Below are 26700 nucleotides of genomic sequence, written 5' to 3'. Positions count from 1 at the left end.
TTGATTTTTGTCTCTCCTTTGGGATAAAATAAATGTTCTTTTTTGTCAAACGCTTAGTAGGTACATATGTGTGTGTCTGTGCGGTTGGGCGCATGTATATACATCCTAAATTTAAATTATTTTTGTTAGATAACCTTTGTTTATTTAGTGGCTGGTGCCTTTTTTCACAAGCTAAATGGGACTCCTGTGAAGTCAGCTAAAATGAATAAGCGGCCTTTTAAACAATTAAATATTGCCTATACCTTTGCTAAAACAGTTGAAAAGAAGCAAATGTTATCGCTTCACCTTCTCTTCCTCTGGATGTCACAGACTCAGCACCTGAGCCTGTGAATCCCAGTCATACAGCATGAAATGCATAGCAACCCTGGTTTGGACCTTTCAAAATGAAAGTGATATGTTTACCGTTTATTAACTGGAGTCAGTTACCATTCTTACCTCGGTTCTAAAAATATTTAATTTCTTCCTAGGAATATGGTTGTATGATGTATGTATGTATTTTTGTTTTTTAGTCACTGTCTCATGTGGTTAATTGGATGTTCCTTTTTCAGAGTACCCATTTATTTTACATAGGTTTCCATGGCTATTAAACAAAAACTGTTTCCAGTGAATACTTTCACTTTAGGATGACAAAAAGAACACCTCCAGATGTTGCTCACCAAAGGTCATCAAGATCTGATGTGGATTTCCAAAATAAAGCTGCTCAAAATCTCTAAATCTGGTTAATTTTACCTAAGGTGCTGCTAAAAAACTCTTTGTTTCGCTTCAGGGGGATAGTAGAACATCCCTAGATGCTGCTCACCAAGGGTCTTCAAGATCTGATGTGGAATTTCAAAATTAAAGCCTCTCAAAATATCTATGTTGCTGTCAATATTGAAACAAAACTGTCTGCTTCCAGCTACTGCTTTCACTTCAGAGTGATAGTAAAACACCCCTAGATGCTTCTCACCAGAGGCCATCAAAATCTCAAAATTTTGTCACTAATCTGAATTTCAAAATTAAATCGAATCACACAAGCTAATAAAAGAGATTTTGAGAGGCTTTCATTTTGAAATTCCACATCAAATCTTGATGACCTTTGGTGAGAACCATCTAGGAGTGTTCTACTATCACTCTGAAGAGAAATCAGAGACTGGACACAGTTTTGAACCAATACTGACATCAACTTAGAAGTGGCTAAATTGTGTGGGTCAAGTAGTGCATGTTGCTGAATCAAAGCTGTGCGTCCCGCGCATGATTCACGGTGAGTTACACAAACACATAATGCATTTCTGTGCCACGCGCATCGCACGCATGTTAATTGCCCTTGTGTGGGTCAGGTGTGGTAATGGTTTTGTGCGTATACGCTCCGAAAATCCTGCAGGCGCCCCTGGTTGGGAGGACTAGAATGACCTACATGATAGGCTAGCAAGTAAAAGGAAGGAAATTGGTTTTCAAACGTAGTGTGTGTGGTTGTTTTGTACCGTAGACTATATATACCTATAGTATGTCCATGTTTTGTTTTTTGTTACCGTTAGAAGAGGACAGACTGACTAGTCTTCCGCTGTTAGGCTGTGAGGTCACAGCGGAGCGACCAATAAAGTATCGGTTCTTTCCCTTGGTGTATCTCGAACGAGCCTATAAGCAGCGCTCCTTGCCTTTCTTGATGATTTTGCACCAATAGGACGACTGAGCAAAGCGGCTCAACCAATCAGCAACAGTTAAGAGCTGTCACCGACGCCAGTGTTAGCCATTGGAGTTTTAATGTATTTTGGCGGTTATGCGGAAAACATGGCGGAAAATTTGAAAGGTAATGTTTCACCCTGTTGTGAGTTAAATCGTTCGTTTGTTCGTGAGCGAGGTGAAAGTTGCAATAGGGAATGTCATGCTATTATGCTAACCACATGTCGTCTTTGGGAGAGGCCGTTATTGTGAGTGGTGCATTTTTTTTTTAAAAGAAAGTAGCTCCTAACCGCGGCTGCCAGACTGTTCAAAGTACTTTCAGCTCTTCGTGGTTATTAAGTTGTAATACGGATTAAAGTGTGCGTTTAGAGAAGCATGCTGCCATGAGTGTGGAAGGAAGAGGGACAGAACAGCCTGAGAACGTGGAGCAACATACGCGAAGCTGCGCTTTTAAATGTGTGCGGATCTGTACTGAGACGTACTCTGGCTTTACACTTATGTGATGGCTGTGTTTGAAAATAGGTCGGCAACCTAAACCCGTCTCTACTCTACAGCCCGATTCCTCTACCGGTTTCCAAATAAGGAGCAGCGGGTTGTTTGAATCTGTCCCAAAAGTCCAACCGAGAACTAGCTTCAATGCACACATAATCAAAAACAGCAATTGGTCCCATGAGCCGTGTTCTAATTTTAACTTGGTTGTTTTGAATTAAAACTCCCGTGTTTTTGTGTGTGTGTCCTCCTGGGACCCGAGGATTTTGGTCTAAAGATGAACTTTTAAACACCAAAAAAAAAAAAAAAAAAAATTAGTTCCCTTGTTTGATCAATTGTCAACCTGTGTGTGTGTGTGTGTATGTATATTTCTCAAAAACATAAAGGGAATACTTAAACAACACAATGTAACTCCAAGTCAGTCACACTTCTGTGAAATCAAACTGTCCCCTTGAGAAGCACCACTTATTGACAATCGAATTTCACCTGCTGTAGTGTAAACAGACAATAGGGGGAAACTAGAGGCAATTAGTAACACCTCCCCCCCCCCCCCCCCCACACACACACACACACACACACAATAAAGGAGTGGTTCTGCAGGTGGTGACCACAGACTACTTCTCAGTTCCTCTGCTTTCTGGCTGATGTTTTGGTCACTTTTGAATGCTGGTGGTACTTTCACTCTAGTGTTTACAACCCATACAAGTGTTTCAGGTAGTGCAGCCCATCCAGGATGGCACATCAATGTGAGCTGTGGCAAGAAAGTTTGCTATGTCTGTCAGCATAGTGTTCAGAGCATGGAGGCGCTACCAAGAGACGGGCCAGTACATCAGGAGACGAGGAGGAGGCCGTAGGAGAGCAACAACCCTGCAGCAGGACCGCTACCTCTGCCTTTGTGCAAGGAGGAACAAGAGGAGCACTGCCAGAGCCCTGCAGAATGACCTCCAGCGGGCCACAGATGTGCATGTGTCTGCTCAAACGATCAGAAAGAGACTCCATGATGGTGGTATGAGGGTCCGACGTCCACAGGCGGGGGTTATGCTTACAAGCCCAACACCGTGCAGGACGTTTGGCATTTGCCAGAGAACACCAAGATTTGCAAATTCACCACTGGCGACCTGTGCTCTTCACAGATGAAAGCAGGTTCACACTGAGCACATGTGACAGATGTGACAGAGTCTGGAGACACCATGGAGAACGTTCTGCTGCCTGCAACATCCTCCAGAATGACTGGTTTGGCAGTGGGTCAGTAGTGGTGGGGTGTGGGGTGGCATTTCTTTGGGGAGCGCACAGTGCTCCATGTGCTCGCCAGAGGTAGTCTGACTGCCATTAGGTACAGAGATAAGATCCTCAGACCCATTGTGAGACCAGATGCTAGTGCTGTTAGCCCTGGGTTCCTCCTAATGCTAGACCTCATGTGGCTGGAGTGTGTCAGCAGTTCCTGCAAGACGAAGGCCTTGATGCTATAAACTGACCATTTAAACCACTGTAATGCTGCTTTAGTAGCTTGCTTAGGGTCATTGTCCTTCTGGAAGGTGAACCTCCATCCCAGCCTCTAATCACAGGCAAACTAACGCAGGTTCTGCTCAAAAACGTCCCTGTTTTTATCCTCATCCATATTTCGCTCGACTCGGACCATTTTCCCAGTCCCTGTTGCTGAAACCTATTCCCACAGCATGATGCTACCACCACCATGTTGGTGGGGATGATCTTGAGGTAATGGGATGTGTTGGGTTTGGGTCAGACATAGTCTTTGTTGGAGGTTGAAAAGTTACATTTTAGTCTTATCTGACCAGAGCACCTTCGTCCATACATGTGGCAAATTAAACTTATTGTTAACACTACATAATGTTTTTTTGGCCACTCTTCCATAAAGCCCGGCTCTGTGGAGCATACAGTTGATTGTGGTCCTAGGGACAGATCCTCCAGCGTCTGCTGTGGAGCTCTGCAGCTCCTTCAGGGTGACCTTTGGTCTGCTTGCTCTCTTTGCCCAGTCTGTTACTTCTGGTGGGCGACCCTCTCTTGGCAGGTTTGTTGTGGTACCAGGTGCTGTCCATTTGATGATGAGGATTTGATGGTGCTCTGGGGAACATCTAAGATGTGGGTATTGTAGAATAAAAAAACATTTAAATTACAGATTGGGATGTAAAAAATGTGTAAAAAGCCAAGGGGATTGAATACTTCTGCAAGACATTGTACACACACACACACACACGCACACACACTGTTCTGGCACCGTCCGTTTAAGTCCATCTCTTGGCTTTGCTGTTTCAGATTGCTGTGTCCCTTGCAAGATAACCTGGGATGAGCTGGAGGGGCTTTGTCGCCTGGAGAAGCTCTACTGTCAAGAGCTTAACGTGAACAGAGCCAACGTCAATGATTATGAAGTGGAGTTCCTCTGTGATTACAAGAGGAACAAGGTATTTTTTTTTTTTCACAAAGATTTCAATGAGAAATAAGACGAATTCCTCTAAATGTTTTTAAAAGACGTGATTCACAGTAGATCCAACAGTGTCAGTTTTAACTTCTGCATGCGTTCTTTTAGATACATCTCAGAACGAGTATATGAGACTGCAGATATCCTCAGAAGTTTCTCCAGACTTGTTGTTAATCAAGCTGTCTGGAAAAATAGTCAGCAGGTAGTTTAAAGTGTGAATGGAAATAACAGCTGAACCTTCAATTTATCTCCAGAAGCTCTGCGTGTTATCTTGTCCATACTTGTTATTTAGATAGAGAGAGACAGGGATTAATTTAATATAATAGGATGTTTTGGACTGAGAGGAATTATGCAGTAAAGCTGCTATACAAAAGAAACCGAGTATTTAAACAACATTTAACAGATGTATAAAATAGTAAAACCCCAAGGTGGCGCTAATATTCCACATTTCTTCTGTTTAAATGTGCCAAAAAACTGTTATGTGAACATTGCTGGTTCATTTTGTGAAAGAAAAATTATCTAAAAGTCTAGTTTTTCAAAACGCATTAGAATAATAGAAATAAGTGGTTACCTGTTGATTCTAATTAAATACAGACAATTTCAATCTTGTTGTTTCCTTTAAACCCTTTCATAAAGTTTTAAATCAGATGCATATAGATCCTCTTGCTCCTTATCACAGAGGAAAAAGGTGCTACATCCTTACATTGCTCAGAAAGACAATCTCTTGATTTTCTTTAGTAAAGAGGACCCTTAAGAGCTTAAAAGATGAAAAGTCTGTTAAAGCAGCATAGAAAAGCACCATCCATCATTGTGTAATGAAGTAGATGATAAGAAACCAAAAATCCAGCTCGTTGTTAATTTAAGGTGTGGATCATCTTTGCTTGTTAACATGGTGAAGATGCTTGGTCCGGTCTCTGGGAGGAATATCTGAAGTTGTTGTGTGTTTCAGGGAGAAGAGTTCTACTTTGTTAAGTGGAAAGGCTTCCCTGAATCTGATAACACGTGGGAACCCAAAAGGAACCTCAAATGTCCAAAACTGATGAAACTGTTCCACCTTGACTTGGATCAAGTGCTGAAGCGCCAAAAGAGGCGTGGCCTCCCCAAAAGCTTGGATAGAGAAGCGGCCTTGATCCTGGTTCAGAAAGCCAAACACCGCCAGCGCCTGCGTCAGTGGGAAGCTCACCTTAATAAGACTCGCAATCACCCAGGTCGCATTTTTGTCACCAACGACGTGGATCTCGATGGCCCTCCAAAACACTTCACCTACATCAACAACTACAAAGTTGGCCCAGGCATCGTCCTGAACGAGATGGCTGTTGGTTGTGAGTGCAAGGACTGTCAGAAGGAGCCGGTGAAGGGATGCTGCCCGGGGGCCTCACTCCATCGAATGGCCTACAACGACAAGGGCCAGGTGCGAATCCGGCCGGGAGAGCCCATATACGAGTGTAACTCCAGATGCAACTGTGGGCCCGGCTGCTCTAACAGAGTGGTGCAGAAAGGGATCCAGTTTGACCTGTGCATCTTTAAGACGGAGAACGGCCGAGGCTGGGGGGTGCGCACGCTGCAGCACATCAAGAAGAACACGTTTGTCATGGAGTACGTGGGAGAGGTGAGACCCGCTCAAAGGTTCTCTGCTTTAATAAACTCATCTTCCAACTTCTTTACGTAAACACAGGCCCCTACAGACCCCTTCATTATTTTTCTTGATGATGTTAAGCTGTTCTAAAAACAGTTAACAGATTTTAGCTCCATTTGACCAAAAGGTTTATAGCAGGGCTGTTGCTTAGTAATGAAATGCACCAATATTAATTTTGATTGACTTATCAATCTAAATAAAGATGCCCTTTTAAAGTGTGACTGCATTACTAACACTCGCACAATGTGTACTAAATGGTGTATACTAATGAACTGTCAGAGTGACGTGAATTCTAATAACATATTTGAAGTTAAACTCTTTAACAGAGTATAAAATTGGTGTTTGTTCAATGTTAATCTTTCTCTGACATAAAAACAGCATCTTGGTATTTGTAAGGTAAAAGTGGGCTTGTCATCGCAGCATTTCTTAGTAACAACGTTCAGAAGAAACTCGTTGCATATCAACCCAGGTTAGCTGGTTGGCTTTACTGAGCTGGACATCTGTCATCTGTCTCAGAGCCACATATTTACTTCAGCCCGGTTCTAAACATTTCAGTGGAAACTGTACCATATTTTTCAGACTATAAAGTGCACTCAAAATCTTCTCACAAATTGATATTGCACCCTATAATCCAGTGCGCCTTTACATATGGTTACCGCTGGGCTTACTGACCGATTTTATGTGGTACAATGCCCTCAAAAATCTGTTAAAATTTGTAAGTATGACTGGTTAACAACGAAGCTGCTCCGCTCAATGGATATTCAGAGCATTACGGTACACTGTAGCTGTGTCTCAATTCGCAGGCTGCGTCCTTCGAAGGACGCATTTTAAGGCCAGTGACGTCACAACGATGCGCGGAGGCTGTCCCATTTGGCAAAAATTCTGAGGATGCTTAAAATGCAGCCTTCGAATGGGTCCTCCTTTTCCCCGAATTCTGAGGATGCACCGCTACCATCCTTAGCGACCTCGCCTGCCATAAGATTTCCCGAGGTGCTTTGCACACTTTTTTAGTGATAGTGAAAGTAGTGATTTAAGTCAGTTATTTACAGGGTTTGTACACATTTAACTATTCAATTCAAATTACTAAAGTTACAAACATAAGCTTATATCAAGTCTTACAAATAAATATAAAATTTTATATTTAAACATATTCGTCAATCTGCTGACAAGTGTTTGTTTAATAACTGGTATATTATGATCATTAGCAGGTCCCTGGGGGAAAATAATAGCAGGTAAATGTTACCTCTCCACTGCGCTCTCCCAGTCTGAGAAAAATTTGTCGCCGGTTTTGCTGCCACCGAAGCCGTCTAAACCTACTCTCCTCCTCCAATAACAAGTAAATAAAAAAAAAAAAAAAAAAAAATTTCCATAACCATTTTTTTGTCGTCTGGCGCTGTTTTTCCCGGGCTTGGGGACGTCGTGTCGCAACCAGGAAGTGCTCCAAAGGCTAGACCGTCCCATTTACCAACGGTTGAGGATCCTCTGGAGCATCCTCCGATGGCTGGGTCCTCCTAAGGCTGTGTAGGCTGGGTCCTTCGAAGGACGCAGCTTGCGAATTGAGACACAGCTTGTGTCACTACCTGATCGGACCCCTTAACTGTCTACAAGACTGTCTGACTGTAATGTTGAACTAGAAGTGCATTCATGTAAAGGCCCCCACATACTCGGGTGTAATTCACTCTGCGGAGGTCTGTGCGTACTCGAGGTGTACTCTGCACGTACAGGTACGTGGTGTCAGTGTATCAAGCTCTGTGTTGCATAGAACTGCGGGAAGTTTATAGTCTCAGTGTTCTCTGTCTGTAACAAGCCGCTGCCTTGTACCGCATGAGGTGGACAGATAAAAACTTCACAGCTTACAGTGTGAAATGAGAGAATGCCTTTGATATCCTCAGTGTATGAAGCACCTAAAAAACCCAAAATGATCCTAACACTTGTTTATGTTTTTGTTCCGTATTCTTCAGACCATAAGGCCCAGCGGATTATGAGGCACATTAAATATTCTTCCCAAGTGTGTAATATCACTCCACCCCTTCATGTACACAGCTCTATTCGTCTCTGTCGGGAGGACGGAGTAGTTGGACTACAGCTTAAGACCCTGTAGGCTATATTTATGATCTTCAGAATATGACATCTGAAGACATGATTGCAGTTTTAAAGGCTTTTATCCTGAAGAAGGAATTTGAGTCGCGGTTTATCTGCTGTTCCAAAAAATTAAAGGAGCACTTTGAACAAAGCGTCAGATCTTAATGGGGGATAAATCATTCTAATGTCTATTTTAACACGGACTCTGCAAAGTTTTAGAGATAAAATGAACAGAACAGATTTTTTGGGTATTTTAATTCTTTTAATTCAGCTCTCTTAGTGAAAAATAAATGATTCCCTAGTCTAGCTCATTTGCCTAAAATTGTATTGCAGCAACTCTTTCTTTGGCCCCACTGACTTGTGTGCATACCTGAGAATATTAGGGTTCACCTCCGATCAGACGTTAATGGTTTCCTCCAGGTTCTCCATCCAGATCTGGAGCTCAGAGAACTCCTGGTCAACTTTACATGTAACCTGGTTGTGTTGGATGCACTGAAACAGAATGTGCCAGAAGTGTTCTGATTGATTAAGAACAGGTAAGATTGGTTGCTAGATAATTGTATCAATACTTTGATTCTCCTTGAAAGGGTGCATGCTCTCATCACATGAAGGCAGAACCAGTGCTCCAGGTGGCCCAGGGCACCATCGTAGGATCCATCAGTCGGTCCAAGAATGTGACTCCTAGACACCGAACAGTAGCCAGGAGGCTATTGCCTAGCCAGTAGACCTTCACTGATCCACCATCAAATTATTACAGACAATATATAATCCTCAGTGGCTTCTCCAGTTAGCTCTGTGCTCTCATTTGCAAAAAACATATTCCACCAGTTTTAGAGGGCCAATCCCAGTTGGGCTCAATGGTGCAGGGCAATATTTAGGTTGCCTATTGGAAGATGTTGGGTTCTTAAGTATCCCTGTTTGGCATTGTTGAGTCAGTTATTCACATCATCAGTGGCTAGCTGGAGGTTATATTGTAAGGCTCTAGTAGTGGTCTATAGACAGTTGCATGAAGGATCTGCTAGCTCTCCTGGAACAACTTCCTGTCTCCTGGAATCTCCCTTGCTGAGACTGTGCCGGGAGACACAGCAAACATCTGTTAATGGACCATGTTGATGTGCCATCCTGGTGGCGTTGAAATATTTATGAGACCTGTAATGCCAGGCAAAGGCAGGTTTATCTACATCCTCAGCCTCTATGGCAAGCAATGTCTTCAGTCCTGATTTAAAGGAACCAACAGTTTCTGCACATTTCAGGGAGTTTGTTCCAGGCCTGAGGAGTATAGTAGAGCTCTGCATGCACTGTTCTTTAATCCCGCTTCCACTGAATTTCTGGCCATTGACAAATTGAACCATATTGATGACCAAAACCATCCGACTAAATGTCAACTCATCATTAGCTACAGGCAAAATGAGTGCCGCGAACAGGCGGAGATGAGGAGGCAGTGTTCTTGAACGCTTTTTTTTTTTTTTTAACCGCTTGTTGTGGACAGGTTCATCTACATGTGTGCTCTGTGTGTAGAACGCAGATGTTGGGACCAGTGGGTCAGGGGCCCTGCCAGGCAGTAGGTGAATTGTTTTGTACCTGATTGCAGAGGGTAAATCATAATCTTTATTACATGTCTTTAATTTCCACACCTGCATTAATGATGTCCCATTGTTGCCTGTACAGGTGAATGGGGGGGAAAAAATGTAACTTGGCTTCAAAACCTCAGTACCTGTAATATGTTATGATCCGACATACTAATTTTTTATAAAATATGTATTCAGAGCTGGAGAATCTTAAGACCTAGTTAAATTCTCCTGTCACTTTTTGTGGGGTTTCTGTAGATCGATGGTAAAGCAGTTGTCATCCAAATACTGTGTCTTTAATGTTTGAGTTTTTGCATGAGAGATTTAATGGTACAATACTGTTCAATGTAATAATCGTCCATGTTTAAAATTCCTATATCATTTTGTAGTGTCAAGCAACCTATTAGTTTAACACCGTAAAAATGAAATGATTAAATTATGGAATTAAAAGCCTAAATGTTATTTATTTATTATTATTTTTTTGTGTTCCTCAGATCATTACAACAGATGAAGCCGAGAGAAGGGGCCATTTCTATGATTGCCAGGGCTCTACATACCTCTTTGATCTTGATTACGTGGAAGATGTGTACACCGTGGATGCAGCTCACTTGGGGAACATTTCCCACTTTGTCAATCACAGCGTAAGTGTCTGCAGAGTGCGTTCACTACATATTTGTTTCTACTTCTGTCAGCCAAAATGAACTGAAGCAGCGCAGGACTGCTGTGTTTAGTGGAGGACATTAAGGTGAGACAGACGTGTGGGAGAATGTCACAGAAAGCAAGGATGAATGGAGGCTGTACAAAGAGGAGCTGCAGTTATGTACGAACGTCTAAAACCTCCACACTGCAGCCATGGTGTCACCTCTTCAAGTTTAGGTAGTTTTTTGTAAGCGTTGTTGGTTGTTCTTTAATGTGGGTTCAAGTTTCAACAAGGTCTCTTAACAATAATTCTAATATTTCATTAATATTTACTATTGATCTTTGAATAAATGAAGATGCTGTATAAGTTAACTTTACTGTATAAATTCTTATATCTTCCAGCTTTATTTTATTCAACCAATTATTTAGTCTTAGATAAAAAAAAGAGGAAAAATCACTTCAATATAGTTAATATGTGAGTTCTTTACCTTTTAATTAATTTACAGTCTACAGGCTTCGACCGACTGGGGGTTAGAGAAGACAGAGCAGAGACACAACAAGAGAGACAAACAAGCACAGAAACACACATTTATCCAGTAATCTGTTCTACATTAGATGGTAGTAGCAGGTGATCTGTCTTCCCTGGATGATGTCACAGCTAACAGAACGCCAGACCAGGTGTACCTACTATCAAGAAAAAAAGAGAGAGAACAAAAATTTAAAAGCTGAAATGACAACAACCAATGCAAAATTGAAGAACAGGCGAACTCAGTAGAGTAAGAGAAATAGACCCTGATGTCCTCCAGCAGCCTAAGCCTATAGCAGCATAACTATAGAGGTAGCTCAGGGTAACATGAGCCACTCTAACTATAAGCTTTGTCAAAAAAGAAAGTTTTAAGATTAGTCTTAAAAGTAGACAGGGTGTCTGCCTCACGGACCAAAACTGGGAGTTGGTTCCACAGAAGAGGAGCCTGATAACTAAAGGATCTGCCTCCCATTCTACTTTTAGAGACTCTAGGAACCACCAGCAGACCTGCAGTGTGAGAGTGAAGTGCTCTGTTAGGAACATACAGGGTAATCAAAGCTCTGATATATGATGGAGCTTGATTATTGAGGGCTTTATACGTTAGAAGAAGAATTTTAAATTCTATTCTTGATTTAACAGGAAGCCAATGAAGGGAAGCTAGATATCAACGGTATAGTTTTCTATTGTTTTTTAATCCCTTTTGGACAATGTGTTGTCTTTATTTATGTAAAAAATGTCTTTATCAGTTGATTTTAACAAGAGGAGCAATTACTTTTTCACATGCAGTTGTGTAAAAAAGTGTTTGCGCCTTCCTGATTATTATTATTATTATTATTATTATTATTATTATTATTATTAATAATAATAATAATAATAATAATAATAATAATAATAATAATAATAATAATAATAATAATAATCTATTTATTTTTGCATGTTTGTCACAGTTAAAGGAACAGTGAGTAATAATAGCACCAAGATATACCTATCCTACTTCCACAGCATAGGTGTATGATTTTTCTGGTCTGCTTCTCTTACTGGCTTCCATGATTGCAGGCTGCTGCTCTCTGGTCAACATAAAATACCAAGGGTCCGTTCTTCGTACGTTGCTTAAAACATCCGAGATCAAATGACACATCCAAGATGATTTCATCCGGCTAATCGTGATCCGGCTAATTGGGTTCTTCGAACACACCTGTTGTTTATGATTAGTATGGCTGGATTGAGTTATCTGAGATAACTGCGTGTTCATGCATTTGTTTAAAAGGGGAAATGTGTCGATAGTAGAAACAATGATCAGCAACGCTGCTATTGGCTGTTCAGCATGGCCAAAGACCGCCCACAGTTTTTCTCCCAAGCAGAACACGAGCTTTGAATGGAAGGTTATGCCGAATTTGAGTCATTAAATAAAACGGCAGGGAACACCTCAAAGTCTGCTGAAGCCAGGAGAGAGGGCTGGCAAAAAGTAGCAGACAAATTAAATGCATAAGTGCTGTCCATGTTAGATGTTTCTATCACTTTCTACAGAATGAATTTTTGCATTTTAATAATTTCATATTTACTTTGTTCTTTTATATCAGATCCTCTACGGGAGCCACTAGAACATAGGGACAAGTAGGCCTACAAGTGAAATACAAGAATATTCTACAAAATGGTAGCCTTTAATTATTATGCTTTTATTTAAAAAAGGCACTTGTTATGTCAAGAGATCCAAATTTCAGTGTCATTCCTTAGACATTTGAAGTAAAGGACTTGTGCAAACTGGGAATTTTAACAAAAAAATTATTTATCCATTAAAAAATGAAGTTCTTCCTTTTCCAAGTCATCCACAGTTTACTCGGTAAGACTGTATTGCTCCGTGTCTAGATAATCCATCCATAGTTTTTTCTAATACAATATACGGCCCGACAGGAAGCAAGCCTTTCAAAGTAAAACTAAACTTCACAATAAAATGGCCTGAACAAATCTTCTTACTGAATATGGTAAAAATAAAAAGCAAACCATCATACAAATAACTTAAATATTTTCTATTTATGGCTCTAACACCACTTTTTCCTCTTTAAAAGCCACTGTTAAATGATGTGCTTGTCTGTTTATAACTAACCTGACTCTGCCAGATGTATTTCGTTCCGCCTAGCTTCACTCACATACATCTGGGACACCGCTATAGGAATTGCCTTTATTGAAGGCTGGGGCTTATCAAAAATCCTTGCATATGATTGGATAAGCCACTTGTCTGTCATCTTTATCGACGTGCTATTTCAACCACTCACACCGAAGCTAACCCGTGACGCTAATGAGAGCGACGCAGGAAAAAAAAACTTTTTTTTTTTAATGTGTTTGCTGCTCTAGTTGCACGCGTTTTATTGACAGTGAGCTGACAGGAAGAGGGGGGAAGACAGGCGGCAAAGCGCCGCGGGTCGGAGTCGATCCCTGGCCGACCGCATTGAGGACTAAAGGCCTCCTAATATGGTTCCCGCTAACCGCTCCGGGGCGTGGACGCGCCCCGTGAAACAAAACTTGCCAAATGCGGTCGGGAGAATGGCGAAAACATGGTTTCCACCAACAAAAGCCTTCAGAGCCGGTCTCTGATGTTCTTTTAATGAAACAATATTAGGTAGATTGGACAACAAGGAAGAAATAGCAGCATCAATGTTAACGCTTGCTTCCTCGACGAGCCGCCATTGCTATCAAAACAGTCTCACGTCATGGTCGCGTCTCCACTACGTCACATCTATGAAACTCCAGCCCTGCGTCCTGATTGGCCAGACCATAAAATTGGTTGGAGAAATCACTTTCAATGGGCGATGTCCCAGATGTATGTGAGTGAAGCTAGGCGGAACGAAATACATCTGGCGGAGTCAGGTTAGTTTATAACAGCCACCAAGAGAAATCTCTCTACAATCACACTGTCACGCTGCGCTAAAGGATCCTGTCTATTGCGCAATACGCGATTAATTCGAGAAGCTCTGCAAATTATTCTTGCACCTTCCGCAACAGGTTGAAGTCGTAAAAATGGACATGGCTACGACAGACTTCCCTATCTCCTCTGCTTATACAGCTGCGATCTAATCCTGTTTACATGAAATAAGCCTGCTCTCGAGCAGGTTTAAGCTGGCGCAAATGTTGCTATGACAACAAGTGCAGGATGAGTTTCGAAGAACCGAACAATCCAAGATCATGCAAATCGTCAACAATCAAATCCAGCTAACTGAGTTTGCGACGTACGAAGAACGGGCCCCAAATGCTGTTTTGGGAACCCTGGGAACTCTCACATGATTGGCTCAGGAACCAGGAAGTAAACAACGGCTACACTCTGAACCGAAGTAGTTGCGGACCGTACATATAGCTCTGAAAGGAGAAAAACATGACTAAAACGTTGTTGATGGAGAGGGCCAATTGTTTATAGAGTTACTTTCATCCCTGGTGACAAATGAGCATGATTTAGGTTGATTTTACAGTAAATATTTTTATTATTGCTCCTTTAAAAGACAAGTAAACATAAAATGCAGTATATATTAATAATAATAATAATAATAATAATAATAATAATAATAATAATAATAATAATAATAATAATATTTGGAGCAAACACTCCAAATCTACATGGCCCACTGTGACAAAGTGATTGCCCCCTAAAAGTTTGCGAAACCTCTGGTCAGGTTTTTTTTAAGTCTTATTGATTCTTTTAATCTTAAACAGTGGGTCACTGGTCCCACAAATGAAAAGGGACACACACTTGACCTTGTTCTTTCTTATGGCTTGGATCCTTGTATTGATATATGTAGTACGTAGATATCGGATCATCTGCCTGCTTTGTTTACTTTAGAGCTGCCCTCTGCTCCACTTAAATCATGCGCCCTGACGCGTGTCCGGCACATAATTAGCTCTTCAACAGCAGAAAAATTCTCTGATGCTTTTATTTGCCTTGTTTCCACACTGGGCTTGTCTTCCAGTTCTCTTGAGGAGGCTACAGGCACGTTTAATTCCACATGCACCTCCATTTTAGATGTTGTTGCGCCTCTTAAAATCCGAATGATTAAGTCGTCATCTGAGCCATGGTTAAATGACTTAGGCTAGACTGCAGACGAGCAAAGAGGAGGTGGAAAAAGTTCAGACTTAATGTTTCTCTGGACATTTTAAGGAACTGCTTGGGGAATTATCAGAGAACAGCAAAGTGTTCAAAAGATGAGTATATGACAAACTTGATATCCACAAATGGTAACAGGCCCCAAGTCCTGTTTAATGTTTTGTAAACATTGAAAATAGTAAATAGTAATGCTGTATTTTCGTAAATATTGTGTGACAGCTTCCAAAAATGTTTGTAGATAAGATCTCTATTATACCCTCAACCAATTCTGATTTAATTTTCCATTCCTCCATGAACTCGGCTTACTGGGTTTCTTTTGAGATGTTTGAACCTGTTTCGCTCTGTGATCTATCAGATGTTATATTAGGGCTGGACGATATATTGATCGATATTGATAATTAACAAATTCAAAACATATATTTTAAGTGTTGTCCCGGCCATTTTATACTTTTGCTTAGCAATCTATTTTTAGATACAGAACACACAAACAGAATTCAAACTCAACCCTTTATTCAACCAACTTTTTAACAAAACTACAAGTTTTTACAAAAAAGATCACATGCTCTCTGAACTCTTATGGGGGTGGAGCTTGGTGATGAGGGTTCCAGGGTCTGCGTTTGTGATTGGTAGGAGGATGTAATGACGTGTCTAAAATACTGGAAAGGTTAGCCTTTGAGCAAAGTCAAATTCATTTGGAAGCAAATTATATTTTAGAAAAATTTCAATCTGGATTTAAGCCACGTCACAGCACATACATACATACATACATACATACATGCATACATACATACATACATACATACTAGGGCTGGACGATATAGAAAAAAAGCTTATCGATTAAAAAAAATCGATAATTATTGAAAATATTTAAAACCATATTTTATGTGCAGCTCTGCCTGGATATTGCTAAATGATTTAATTTTAATAAAGAACACAAACACAGAATTCCAATTAAATCTTTATTTAACTAACTTTTTTAACCATTACAGATTTTCTTTTAAAGAAAAATAACTTAAGAGACCTGAGTTATGTTATTAAATACTGACAATAAACTAAAGTGACCAGTAAAATGACCAAAATAAATATACCAAATAAATAAATAAAATAGCCTATTTAGGTGGGAATAGTACACTAGTAACTTCTCAGGTTTCACAATTGAGAGGCTGACGCAGGGCTGAGGTCCGAGGTTGTGGCGTGAGAAGACGCAGATTGCAGCTCATTTTGCACTGATTCCCTGCACTAGTTGCACAATTTAGGGAGCGCTGTTAGAGAAAAACTTGTGTCCCGGAACTTTATATCGCGGATCAAGAGTGGCGAGTAATTGTTTGAAGCCAGGTTTTCAACTGCAGCATATCCATTACGTTACTGCATGCATGATGTCCTTATGCCGCTTGGACGCTTTGTCATTTTATCACAAAGAAGCCCAGTTTAGCTGCTGTACCTGCTTTGTTTTGAAAGAACTTCCAGAAGATTCCTACAAAGACGCAGAGTCGCGCGTGGCTGCACAGCTCGCGCTGCTGCGGGAGTAAGCGGCTTACGTGATGAAAGAAGTTGGTTGCGTTACCAGACTTTGTTTTTACCGGTTCCTTGCAAATTTTACAAATCACTGGTTTATTTCTGTCAGACTGGCGAACTAGTAAAACCCCGTCTTGGAACAATTTCCTCCGCCGCTCCTTGCTGCGACATATTCATGTGCTCTGTGTTGTGGTTTGAGAGGGCGGCACTTTGTGACGGCATGCCTGGGTCCCCGATTACGATTGGTCGAGAGGAAGTAGTGACTGTAGCATCAACGAATATGATAGGCTGAAAGGAAGGAAGGAAAACTGTCTCTATCAAAGTTTTATCGACCCTATTTTTTCCTATCGCGCCACACGTCTATCAATCGATAGCCCTAATACATACATACATACATACATACATACATACAGCACAGTTAAGAATTTTACTGATCTTTTGTTAACTGTTGATTCTGGCAGCTCCGTTGTTTTAGTGCTTTTAGATTTAACAGTGGCATTTGACACCGTCAATCATAAAATCTTACTTTCATACCTTGAGAACCATGATAGGATTAAAGGTACTGCCTTACAGTGGTTTAAATCATATCTGGAAGGCCACCCCTTTTCTGTGCATCTTGGTCCCTATACCTCTGATGTAGCCTTACTCAATTGTGGAGTGCCCGCAGGGTTCCATCTTGGGCCCTTTACTGTTTTCTTTGTATTTGCTCCCACTTGGGTCAATATTTAGAAGGCATAACATTTCATTGTTTTGCAGATGATCTGCAATTGTTTTTTGCCTTTTTTTTTTTTAATTCAGGAAATCTGCAAATTCATTTTCAATATCTTACAGAAGTTAAGGACTGGATGTCACACAATTGTATAATGCTAAATGACTAAAACTGAAATAATTGTGTATGGAAATCCATTTGATGTCACTGCTTTGGGCAAGTTGAGTAGTTACTGTCACAAGTCTACAAGAAACCTTAGTGGGGTTTCTTTTTTAAATTTGATAAGCAAATAAGCTCAGTTGTTAAATCTAGCTTTTTGCAGTTGCGTTTGCTTAGTAAAGTGAAGCCTTATCTACCTCATGCTGCTCTAGAGCGTGCCACTCATGCCTTCATTACATGTCGTTTGGATTACTGCAACTCTTTGTAGTGTGGGTGCAATCAGGCCTCCATTCATGGCTGAATAATAAATTACCGCTAATAAATTAGCATTGCAGTTTTAAATGAAAAATATGAAAAAACCCCAACGTGCACACCATCTCGGTGCCTGCACGTTGGGGTTTTCCCCGGTGAACGAGAGGGTGGCCTCCCTCCGCATTCGTGTGGGGGGACGGGTTCTGACTGTTGTTTGCGCTTATGCGCCAAACAGCAGTTCAGATTACCCACCCTTTTTGGAGTCCTTGGAAGGGGTACTGGAGAGTGCCCCTCCTGGGGACTCCCTCGTTTTGCTGGGGGACTTCATCGCTCACGTGGGCAATGACAGTGGGACCTGGAGGGGCGTGGTTGGGAGGAATGGCCCACCTGATCTGAACTCGAGTGGTGTTTTGTTGTTGGACTTCTGTGCTCGTCATGGATTGTCCATCACAAACACCATGTTCAAGAATAAGGGTGTCCATATGTGCTCTTGGCACCAGGACACCCTAGGTCGCAGTTCAATGATCGACTTTGTTGTCGTTTCATCTGACCTGCGGCCGCATGTCTTGGACACTCGGGTGAAGAGAGGGGCGGAGCTCTCCACCGACCACTACCTGGTGGTGAGTTGGCTCCGATGGCGGGGGAGGAAGCCGGTCCGACCGGGCAGGCCCATACGCACTGTGAGGGTTTGCTGGGAACGTCTGGCGGAGTCCCCTGTGAGGCGGAGCTTTAACTCCCACCTCCGGGAGAACTTTAAACACGTCCCGAGGGAGGCGGGGGACATTGAGTCTAAATGGACCATGTTCCACGCCTCTATTGCTGAGGCGGCTAGTCGGAGCTGTGGCAGCAAGGTTGTCGGTGCATGTCGTGGCGGCAACCCTCGAACCCGCTGGTGGACACCAGCGGTGAGGGAAGCCGTCAAGCTGAAGAAGGAGTCCTATCGGGCTTTTTTGGCCTGTGGGACTCCGGAAGCAGCTGATGTGTACCGGCAGTCGAAGCGGCAGGCGGCTCGGCTGGTCGCCGAGGCAAAAACTCGGCGTGGGAAGAGTTCGGAGAGGCCATGGAGAAAGACTTCCGTACGGCTTCGAAGCGATTCTGGTCCACCATCCGGCGTCTCAGGAGGGGGAAGCAGTGCAGTACCAACACTGTTTACAGTGGGGGTGGTGTGCTGCTGACCTCGACTCGGGACGTCGTGAGTCGGTGGGCGGAATACTTCGAAGACCTCCTTAATCCCACCAACACGTCTTCCATTGAGGAAGCAGAGCCTGAGGACTCTGCGTCGGGTTCTCCCATCTCTGGTGCTGAGGTTGCCGAGGTTGTTAAAAAGCTCCTCGGTGGCAAGGCTCCGGGGGTGGATGAGATTCGCCCTGAGTACCTTAAGGCTCTGGATGTTGTGGGGCTGTGTTGGTTAACGCGGCTCTGCAACATTGCGTGGACATCGGGGGCAGTTCCCCTGGATTGGCAGACTGGGGTGGTGGTCCCCCTATTTAAAAAGGGGGACCGGAGGGTGTGTTCCAACTACAGAGGAATCACACTCTTAAGCCTCCCTGGTAAGGTCTATTCAGGGGTTCTGGAAAGGAGGGTCCGTCGGATAGTCGAATCTCGGATTCAGGAAGAGCAGTGTGGTTTTCGTCCTGGCCGTGGAACACTGGATCAGCTCTACACCCTCAGCAGGATTCTTGAGGGGGCATGGGAGTTTGCCCAACCAGTCTACATGTGCTTTGTGGATCTGGAGAAGGCATTCGACCGTGTCCCCCGGGGGATCCTGTGGGGGGTACTCCGGGAGTATGGAGTACCGGACCCTTTAATAAGGGCTGTCAGGTCTCTGTACGACCGGTGTCAGAGTCTGGTCCGCATTGCCGGCAGTAAGTCGGACTCGTTTCCGGTGAGAGTTGGACTCCGCCAAGGCTGCCCTTTGTCACCGATTCTGTTCATAACTTTTATGGACAGAATTTCTAGGCGCAGCCAAGGTGTTGAGGGGATCCGCTTTGGTGGCCTTAGGATTGCGTCTCTGCTATTCGCGGATGACGTGGTCCTATTGGCTTCATCAGGGCGTGATCTACAGCTCTCACTGGAGCGGTTCGCAGCCGAGTGCGAAGCGGCCGGGATGAAAATCAGTGCCTCCAAATCCGAGACCATGGTCTTGAACCGGAAAAGGGTAGAGTGCCTTCTCCGGGTTGGGGAGGATGTCCTGCCCCTAGTGGAGGAGTTTAAGTATCTTGGGGTCTTGTTCACGAATGAGGGGAAGATGGAGCGGGAGATCGACAGGCGGATCGGTGCAGCGTCTGCTGTGAAGCGGGCGCTGTACCAATCCGTTGTGGTGAAGAGAGAGCTGAGCCAAAAGGCGAAGCTCTCGATTTACCGGTCGATCTACGTTCCTACCCTCATCTATGGTCACGAGCTTTGGGTCGTGACCGAAAGAACGCGATCCCGGATACAAGCGGCTGAAATGAGTTTTCTCCGTAGTGTGTCTGGGCTCTCCCTTAGAGATAGGGTGAGGAGCTCAGTCATCCGGGGAGGACTCAGAGTAGAGCCGCTGCTCCTCCACGTCGAGAGGAGCCAGTTGAGGTGGCTCGGGCATCTGGTCAGGATGCCTCCTGGACGCCTCCCTGGAGAGGTGTTCTGGGCACGTCCCACCGGGAGGAGGCCCAGGGGAAGACCCAGGACACGCTGGAGGGACTATGTCTCCCGGCTGGCCTGGGAACGCCTTGGGGTTCCTCCTGAGGAGCTGGCCCAAGTGGCTGGGGAGAGGGACATCTGGGCCTCCCTACTGAAGCTGCTACCCCCGCGACCCGACCCCGGATAAGCGGAAGACAACGGACAACGGCTAATAAATTACTAACCTGAAAATCAATTGGATCGAAAAATTCAGTATTCAAACTCGAACTCTATGGAGGCAGAAGACAAAGCTGCTTTTATACCCCACAACAGCAGAGCTGCTGACACATCAGTTTTTCCAAGTGACGTCACAAAAACCTTTGAGCCAATAGCAATACTGATTTAAAATTCAATGCAAGTCAAATTTATTTGTATAGCACATTTCAGTAGCAAGGCAGTTCAAAGTGCTTTACATCATGACAATATAAAAACATCATAAACACATTGAAACGGTCACTGGTTTTGAGACCAGTAACAAACAATAAAATGTATCAAGTGAAAACAATACATATCAAGTATGTTGGTCAATGTTCCTGTTAGTATGAGTCGAAAGCAACTCTAAAAAGGTGGGTTTTCAGTCTTTATTTAAAGGAACTCAATGCAAGACACGCGTTGAACCTTAGGAGGGTGCCTGCTGACGGTTTAAGACACAAAAGCAGGATTTCAACAAGTATGCACTAGTTTGTGAAAATAATGACCAGGATATGTAGACAGCACTATAAGATAACCATGTTAACAGTTTATTAGTAAACAAAAGTTCATTTGGGGTGAGTTACCCTTTAAGTGTGAGAGCACATTTCCATACCACTGTAGGTCCAGCTTGGTCTGGATTGCTTTATTCGGTTAAAGCAGCTATAAGTAATACTGACACCTTGTGGCTCAAATCGGTACAACAGCTTGCCAATCACAACAATCTAATATGCTGTTTTAAAACTGTGTGTTGCGGTTCTGAATCAGTAACCTCCTCCTATGCCTCAGAGTGGGTGCAGGGCCTGGTGACGTTTCACTGAAGTCTTCCCCTAGTGGTTCCCAAATGAAATGGCAGTCAGATCTGGATCTCAGATCCGACTCCCACCGTGGCCCTGAGGAGATCACATTACGGCTTGCAGGCTGTCCCACCTCCAAGGGATACTGGACTCTGCTTAGCATAGAATATGCTGGACGCATCTCAATAACTTCAAAGAAAAGGCCTACAGATTTGAGTGAATGGGAATTGCAGGCCTTTTTAGCATTTCTCCCTCCTTGCACATGTTCACATGTCAATAGTATTCAAGAGCCAAAATACCCAGTGTTACTGTACGTGGGTGTGTATATTGTGAAAATATGGTGCTTTTTCTGAAAACTGGCTGTTAGTCTCCCTAAAGTAGCTAAAATCTATTCTTTATTATTGTTCTCTATGTAATCTTGAAAGGGTTTTGTTCTTTTTCCAGTGTAACCCAAATTTGCAGGTCTTCAACGTGTTCGTTGATAACATTGATGAGAGGCTTCCCAGAATTGCTTTGTTTTCAACACGATCAATTCGGGCTGGAGAAGAGCTTACCTTTGACTACAAGATGCAAAGTAAGCATTAATATTTTATTATCCTGAAATATTGAAGTTTACCTTTGGAAAAAGCCCTCCAATGTTCTACCTGATCTCTACTTTCTTTGTTTCCAGTTGATCCAGTGGACACGGAAAGCACCAAAATGGACTCAAGTTTCAGTCTAGCAGGACTCCCTGCCTCACCAAAGAAAAGGATTCGAGTGGAGTGCCGCTGTGGATCAGAATCCTGTCGAAAGTATCTCTTCTGATAGGACTGTGGAGAATGTTTTTAAAAAGAAATGAGATCTGTACATTTAACTATTTTTTTAACTACCATTAAGTTCTTATATTCCAGTATGAGTGTTTTAAGACATAAAATGTGATTGTTCTTCACTTTGAGTTGGAGCTTTGAATGGATTACTCTGAAAATTTTTATTCTACATTAGTCTACCCCTAGAGATGAGTGTTTTTAGGCTTGGTCTAAAGTGCAGTTTTACAGACTGTTTTATTCCATTACCTCCTGGGGCTTAGTTTTTTTTGGTTTTTTTTGTTTTGTTTGTTGGTCAGTCTTAACAGCATTCATAGATGCCCCTACATTTCTGAGAAACACTTGCATGCAGCGCTTCAATAAAAAAATATCCTGCATTTTATGCAATCTGCTACATTGTAAAGTTAGCCTGTTCAGCATTTAAACTTTTGGCATAAACACATTTGCTGAGCTGGTAATTCGTATGCTGTTTGACACCCTAAACCTTGTGCCTGAAATGTGTCATTGGATTGGCAAAAGACTAGTGTTTTTTTTTTTTTTTTTTTTTTTTTTCCCTTCATTTTATAGCATGTAATAGCACCCTTGCAAGTGACTGATGACAGTTTGTTTTTCTAGACTGCTCATAAAATAATATTCCTCTATTTTGTCAGCTGTATTAATTGTTTTCTCCTAAAAACTGTCTGTCGATATTTGACGTTACTCTTCAGACTTCAGTTTGTGCCCTGCATGTTCTTCATTTTTCAATTGAGTTATTGGGTCTCTTAATTTTGTAGTTTGTCATGCATGTTGTCTCTTTTATATAATGTTGCTGGTCCCCAGCTTGCCAGTGCTGCATATCAAATACAGTGTTGAGTGATTACCAATACTGGCTTGTGGCAAAATCCTGTACTCATGTAGATGTCTTTGTATTGTTTGTATATATTTGTAGTGAACATGAGATTGTAAGCCTGGAAAACAGAATATTTAAGGAAGAGTGTCCTACTGTCGCTACCCCATTTTTGGGTAAATGCAGTTTTTGTCTTAGGTGTCAAATTGTAGGCTATTCATAAATTCCCTCCACGCAGTCGGTTTTATTAAACAAACCAATCTGGGCCATGAGAAAACTATGACCCTCTGTTGTGTCATCGCTGTTTATTACTGAGCTCATTTATTTGTATGTTTGCAAATACATAATTCTTGCAGTAACAACTGATATGGAAGTGATCATTTTTAGGGTAACTTTAATTTAAGGATGGACAGACCAATGTGCTGAAGTGTTGGGAAAGACACATGCCCCCCAAATAAAATAAAGCCCAGTATAAGTTTTTGTGAAGTTTGGAGTGGGAGATGGATTGTAAACAGCTTCGACAAACTTATTTAAGAACAAAAAATTACTAGTTGTGTGCAAAAATAATATCTCTAAACTGAATGTTATACCTTCTTGTTGGGCAATGACAATAATGTATAAAAAATATTTAATTCATGAATTTTTTTTATCATACCTTGAAGTGTCTGTCTTTCAATTCTGTATTGAGTCACTTTTATAAAAAGTTTCTAGTCCTTATAGAACAGGGGTTAAAGTTCTCCGTCGCTGCGACGGATTTCCGTCATTTGGAAAATGAGCGCAAATTGTTACGTCTACACTTTTTAGTCAAGGTTTTAAACTGAAGCTGCTCTTAACCAATGAAACCTGGCAGAGCCGGGACATTAGCCAATCAGAAAGAGAGTAGGGGAGGTCTTTGCAAAGCGAACATTGCCAGACTGAGCTTCATCGGTGTTCATCATTCATCATAACTTTTGGAAGAGCATCTCAAACTGGCCACAGATGCATGAATGACAGTAGCGGTGGTCAAAGGTTTTCTTTGGGTTTATGCAAACCAGCAAGTCAGGAAGTGGAGCGGATTGACCATCTGACAACTTCCATCGGTAAGCAGTCTGTTGCTGCTCCTGCAGTTAATTCATGAATTATTTCCACCTGTGGCCATGTCACCTTTGAGCGTTTATTCACTGGCTTCCAGCAACTTAGCTGATTAACGCGGTGACCAACCAGGAACCTGCTCATTATTTGCTGTTATGTTTTATTTAAAACTCGAAGAGTAAAGCGTTAGCTCAGGCTAATTTAGCATGAGGCAGTTTTTTTTTTTTTTTTAAGAAGGGTCGGAATATAAAACAATTTTCTGCATTCGACTGGGTTCGTTTAGGAAAAAGTAATAAATTAAAAAATTTCACCTGCGCTTTTCTGAACCAAAGAAGGCAGAGCTGCTATCAGTCAATATACAGCAGCGTCCATCTAATGAGCCGCTGCGCACCAGGACACTTAATAAAATGACAAGGATTTTGATTATTAAGGAAACTACATAAAAAATGCAGCTACAACATGGACTGGAGAGCGGGTTCTAACTGGGTGAGGCCAGAGGTGATTCTCAGTTTCTCAGAGAGCTTTTATTAAGTTATTTTTTTATTTTTACACAGAGTGTAGAGCACAATGTGAAGCTACACTGTAGAAGCAAAAAGCCTCCTGTCTGTGGATCTATGGACTCATTTTACTCCGACCCCTAAACACCTGCCAGACAGGCAGTACTGCAGCCAAGATTACCTTCAACAATATTAAACTTTACGAAATACATTAATAACATTTTGCTAATTAAAAATTTTTATATTTAAAAGCAAGTTATGTTATTTTCTGATAAACCTTGAGCAATTTTATTAAACTTTTTAAAAATGTAACATCCCATCCTTTATCGATTTTTCTATACTGGCTTTTCCCTACATCAAGCTGTATCTGATGGGGAAACGCAGCTCGACGTGACACAGGGTCCTGGGGGGTGGGGGCTCGTCCATTCTGGACAGGTCGCCAGTCACTGGGCTAAGGTTTAACAGTTTTATTACACTTCAAAAAAGCTAAATAATGCCTTTTTATAAACTCATGAGTTGTGATAATTAATTGTTGAGCAATAACAGGCAAAGCAGAGACTAATCATTGTAATGTGCGATCTGTGTTAAACTAAAATGTATGACATCATAGTGTTGGTAATGTGTCCTGCATTGTCCAGGTTGTGGTTGGCCTTGTATGATCATAGGATTGATTTATATTGAATGTGACAGGGAGACAGTGGAGTTAATGTACAGGTGTGAAGTAGATGATGTAATGATGCAAGCTGCTGTTTTTGTACTAGTTGTAGTTTATGGACGTTTTCTGGAGGACAGGGAGGGAAGGGAGCTGAAACTGTGAAGTGGACTGTGGACCAGTTTGGCAAAAGTGCGAAGGAAGAACTTGATGCTGCAGAGATGAAAGTTAACTAGGTGATGTTCTGGATGTGGAAAGTGAAGGAGAGGATAGGAGGCTGTCCAGGATGAGGCCAAGGCTCTGTAGCTGAAAGGTGGGACGGAGACAGGAATGGTCACTGCATATTGTAAAACTACCAGATTTGGTTAAAGTTGACTTTGCACAATAAGCAGGTGAGGTAACTAATGTTGCATGATGTCCACGATCCCGGGAATATATGGGCTGACTCGAAATTTTTTTCAGTCAAACTGATTATTTTTGCTTTAACCCATGTTATAGAAGCTTTAGTAATCAATTCTGTATAAATTGCAAAAATGTTATTATACAGTTAACTTTTTTAACTAGACAGAAAATAGCAATTGATACAAAGACAAATACAGTTAGGCCCAGAAATATTTGGACAGTGACACAGGTTTTGTTATTTTAGGTGTTTGTGAAAACATATTCAGAATACAGTCATATAATCAATATGGACTTGGACATAACCAGATGTGTTGGGCAACTCCATGGAGCAGCAAGCAAGCAAGGTCACTACGAAGGATTCTCAGCATTTTTGTCAGAGCAGGCATTCACACAGATGTGATGATTCGGGCACTGGAGCTGACTCTGTTCACAATTAACACCCCTGTCCAGTCTCCACCACTTTGCAATCACCTCTACTGGCCTCACCTGTCTCTACCTGCATAAAAGCTCTGTCCAAATCAGTCTCCAGTGCCAGATCGTTTTCGTCTTAAACCCTAACCATTGGCCTGCCTTCTGGTGTACCGGATTTTGATTTGGACCTGGACCTCTCGCTTGGATTCTCCCCGTGTGCTTTGCTTGGATTGCTGGACCCCCCCCCCCCCCGATACACCTCCTCCCCCCGATATCAGACCTGGATTACCCCTGGATTAACGCCTTCTGGAAAACCCCACACTGTCTGATTTTCCCCCTCAGCCGCTCAACGGCTTCAGTCCTGCCTGCGGACGGATTTAGCTCCCGTGGCAGCTCGCCTGTTCTACCCAGCTCTCCTGGCGACAAGGTCAGTGCGTCACAAGAGTCTTACCATTCACTTTGTGACCAAGTCTAACCCTGTGCCTTCACCCTCAGGAGTTTTCCAGCCAGTGGGTGCGAGCCACAAGAATTGAGGCGGGATGTTCCGGTCTTTGAATAAACCTTTAAAAATTTGACTGACCTGTTGTGGTGAATCTTGGATCCAGTTTTAGTTGCATTACAACAGATCCATGT

At 42.4% G+C, this 26700-nt stretch overlaps 1 protein-coding gene across 2 annotated transcripts; it reads left to right on the top strand.

Annotated features, from left to right (window-relative positions):
• Positions 1-1077: 1077 nt before the first annotated feature.
• Positions 1078-23393, top strand: LOC105936621 (histone-lysine N-methyltransferase SUV39H1). Of its 2 annotated transcripts, none has more exons than XM_036130299.1 (6): positions 1078-1240; positions 4423-4568; positions 5535-6194; positions 10366-10512; positions 21850-21979; positions 22076-23393. In XM_036130299.1, the coding sequence occupies exons 1-6, from the start codon at positions 1231-1233 to the stop codon at positions 22207-22209; spliced, it is 1227 nt and encodes a 408-aa protein (XP_035986192.1). In that variant the 5' UTR covers positions 1078-1230; the 3' UTR covers positions 22210-23393. The 2 variants fall into 2 exon arrangements, with proteins under 2 accessions (XP_035986192.1, XP_035986190.1); XM_036130297.1 differs by lacking the exon at positions 1078-1240 and adding an exon at positions 1649-1786.
• Positions 23394-26700: the final 3307 nt, after the last annotated feature.

This window comes from Fundulus heteroclitus, unplaced genomic scaffold (assembly GCF_011125445.2).
Source record: "Fundulus heteroclitus isolate FHET01 unplaced genomic scaffold, MU-UCD_Fhet_4.1 scaffold_329, whole genome shotgun sequence".
In the NCBI taxonomy this organism is placed as follows: domain Eukaryota; kingdom Metazoa; phylum Chordata; class Actinopteri; order Cyprinodontiformes; family Fundulidae; genus Fundulus; species Fundulus heteroclitus.
The sequence above is the reverse complement of the archived record's forward strand: the minus strand, read 5'-3'. Positions and strand labels throughout refer to the sequence as shown.